This window comes from Coptis chinensis, chromosome 5, assembly GCF_015680905.1.
Source record: "Coptis chinensis isolate HL-2020 chromosome 5, ASM1568090v1, whole genome shotgun sequence".
In the NCBI taxonomy this organism is placed as follows: Eukaryota; Viridiplantae; Streptophyta; class Magnoliopsida; order Ranunculales; family Ranunculaceae; genus Coptis; species Coptis chinensis.
This window is the reverse complement of record NC_141460.1, coordinates 17,520,305-17,523,250: the sequence shown is the minus strand read 5'-3', so window position 1 is coordinate 17,523,250 and position 2,946 is coordinate 17,520,305. Positions and strand designations below refer to the sequence as shown.

At 45.9% G+C, this 2,946-nt stretch overlaps 1 protein-coding gene across 1 annotated transcript; it reads right to left on the bottom strand.

Moving 5' to 3' along the window:
• Positions 1-325: 325 nt before the first annotated feature.
• LOC147496934 (uncharacterized) lies at positions 326-1,725 on the bottom strand. The gene is made up of 3 exons (XM_086562706.1): positions 1,123-1,725; positions 741-969; positions 326-546 (listed from the first exon to the last, which is right to left on the bottom strand). Exons 1-3 carry the CDS (start codon positions 1,723-1,725, stop codon positions 326-328), a joined length of 1,053 nt encoding a protein of 350 aa, XP_086418832.1.
• Positions 1,726-2,946: the final 1,221 nt, after the last annotated feature.

The window sequence follows — 2,946 nt, the reverse complement described above, 5'->3', positions numbered from 1 at the left end:
ACATAGCCGAAAAGACCCATCTTTCTTCTTCACAAATAACACCGGTGCTCCCCAAGGTGACTGGCTTTCCCTTATAAACCCCAATCTTTTCAATTCATCTAATTGGGACTTGAGTTCTCTCATTTCGAGAGGAGCCATTCGATAAGGAATCATCGAAATAGGCGACGTTCTCGGCATTAGATCTATTACAAAATCTATCTCACGCCATGGAGGGAGGCAATCCCGCAATGCATCACGGGAACACCGCCGCGCAAACTCACTAACTATGAGGAACAAAGTCGGAAGATTGAACCGCCCTTGGAGACTAAGACCAGCTAACAATTCATTATCTATCATACTTGAAGTCGGACTTGGCCTTCACCACTCGAGATACCGTATTTCTAATCCCCTCAAACACAACCTCAGGCTGTCCCGGTACTCTAAGCGTCACTGTTTTGGCAAAACAATCTACATGGGCATGATACTTCCCTAACAAATCCATCCCTACAATGATATCGAAATCTTTTAGGTCCATCACCGTTAGATCGACTATCATCTCCCTATCACCTATTTTACCACACAATGGTGACAAACTTCAAAGAACATAATTTTCTTTCCTAGAGGAGTGGATAAAATAAGCTTCCTCCCGGTATTAACTACTTCCAACCCAAGAATTTCCACCATATTTTTAGAAATAAAGGAATGAGTAGCACTCGTATCAAACAAGACATGCACCTTATGAGTAAACAAACATATCATACCTTCCACCACTTGATCGGTAGCGCTGATATCTGCCCCCATAGCATTATATACCGTGGCTTCCTCTTGGACTGATGCAGGATCCACAACTTCTTCCTCTGGCACTAGATAATACACCTTGCCCTGTGGTCTCTGTTCCACCCCTGAATTGGACTTGGGACAAAACCGCCTGATATGCCCAGCTTCACCGCAACTATAGCAAACCACACTCTCTCTCCCTGACTGTGTACTCTGTGGTATTACAGATTGAAATCTAGCTCTCTAACCCTGAGGCCTCAAATTCTGCACTGGTGCTCTGGTATGAGAAGGAGCAGGTACCCTCGGTGGCCTCTATGATCCACTCATCGGTCTCGCAACTGGTAGACTCTGTGCTGGCCTAACCACCTTCAAACCCCTATGTACAGCTGGTGCCCTCCACTGTGGTGCTTGCTGGATGACTGGCCTATACATCTGTTGCGACCCTGAACCACTACCTTGGTAAACCTGCCTCTTTCCCGTATCCTGCCTACCCTGAAATGCCGACTGTCTTGCCCTTCCACCCTCTTGCCTCTGTAGCAATAACTGATCATCCACTCTTTCAATACCTTGAGCCCTTCTCACAGCCTCAGCATAAGAATCGATCTGAAGGACCGACATCTTGCTCTGCATATACGGTTTCAGCCCGTCAATGAATTTCCTCGCCTTAGCTTTTTCCGTGGAAATCAACTCCTTCCCGTATCGTGAAAGAACAGTGAATTTCTCTTCATACTGCCCCACTGTCATGTTTCCTTGTCCTAACTTGAGGAATTCCATTCGCTTCTTAGCTCTCGCCGCCTCGGTAACATACCTCAAAAGGAAGAGTTCCTCAAACTTAGCCCAACTCATAGGAAACGTCTCCACGTCCTTAACACTGATCCACCAGTGTTTGGCTTCACCTCTAAGCATGAAGGCAGCTAAAGTAACCCGTTCCACATCAGTACACATCATGGAGTCCAGCATACTAGACATGTCTAACAACCAGTCTTCGGCTACTTTAACCTCAGAAGACCCCACAAATTCAGGTGGGCGTGGCGATGAAATTTGCAAAGCGAAACCCGATTGACTTTGTAATCGGTGGTGCGAACTCCTCAACTCTCACTACGGTTGGCGATGCTACCCTGCGGTGTTACGCGGGTGGAATAACAGCGGATGTTAGAAGAGGTTGGGGCTCGTTCCGACTAGCCCTCAAACTTTCGATCTCAGCTCTCATCTCATTTTGTGCTTGAGCCATTTGATTCATCATAGCGAGGAGCCTATCCATTCGGTCCTCCCGACCACGATCCGTAGTATCATCACCACTAGTACTTTCCGGATCCATGGTAACTATTCTGCACATACACAAAGAGCCAACTCAGTGTATGATAAATTAGAGAGAGAGAGTTCTTAAAATTATGCAAGAGGCGCAGGTCGCGCCTTATGGAACTCACATGCACAGAATGAGCGCGAGTAGAATTTCAAGAGATGAGCGCAGGTGTGCTCCTACAGAGGGCAGGTCGCGCCCTGCACCTCGAAATGAAAATTCACTCCGACCTTATGGTGTCCGATTCATCAAATTTTCCGACACGTGTCCGCGCTCCCCGCTGTGACAAGATAACTACCCGTGCGACGTCTCGACATTGCTAAGCTAGTATTAACGCTTAATGGAACGTAAATACTACTTAGGGTTTTATCGGGTTCCGACTAAAACTTATGAAACACGTTCGCGATCGAGTCCCCCACTACAGCTCCCAGATGGATCTAATAGTGGACGCTCTGATACCACGTTCTGTCACGCCCCGAGACCCCAGCACACATCCCAAGGACGATGAGTGAATCTCGAGGCCGACACCATCACAATTCTACCGAAATTTCGACAGAGTTTCCTTTATTTAATCGACATTCGTAAACCCTAAAACTTGTCATAAACCTGTCATAAACCTGGACATTTCATAATACCCTTCCAACAACCATATATATACAAAATCTTCACCCTATACACCACTGTGATGCCCATATACATATCCCAAAATGTTTATGATGAACTACACTCCAATACATCAAATAAATACATCAAAATGAGCGGAGCTCTATATATATACAACCAAAATGACTAGACTATCTCTATACAACCAAAAGTATGAACTTGACTCTGTCCTCGTCAAGCATAAGGAAATCCCCCCAAATCACCATAACTGTCATCACTAGGGTTAG

What these genes read in the sequence shown, in the direction of transcription:
- LOC147496934 (XM_086562706.1), bottom strand. Translation starts at nt 1,725, where the DNA reads ATGTCTAGTATGCTGGACTCCATGATGTGTACTGATGTGGAACGGGTT. An exon ending in CTGTACATAGGGGTTTGAAG is followed by an intron (nt 970 to 1,122) that starts GTGGTTAGGCCA and finishes GTAATACCACAG; the next exon opens with AGTACACAGTCAGGGAGAGA. An exon ending in TACCGATCAAGTGGTGGAAG is followed by an intron (nt 547 to 740) that starts GTATGATATGTT and finishes GTGGTAAAATAG; the next exon opens with GTGATAGGGAGATGATAGTC.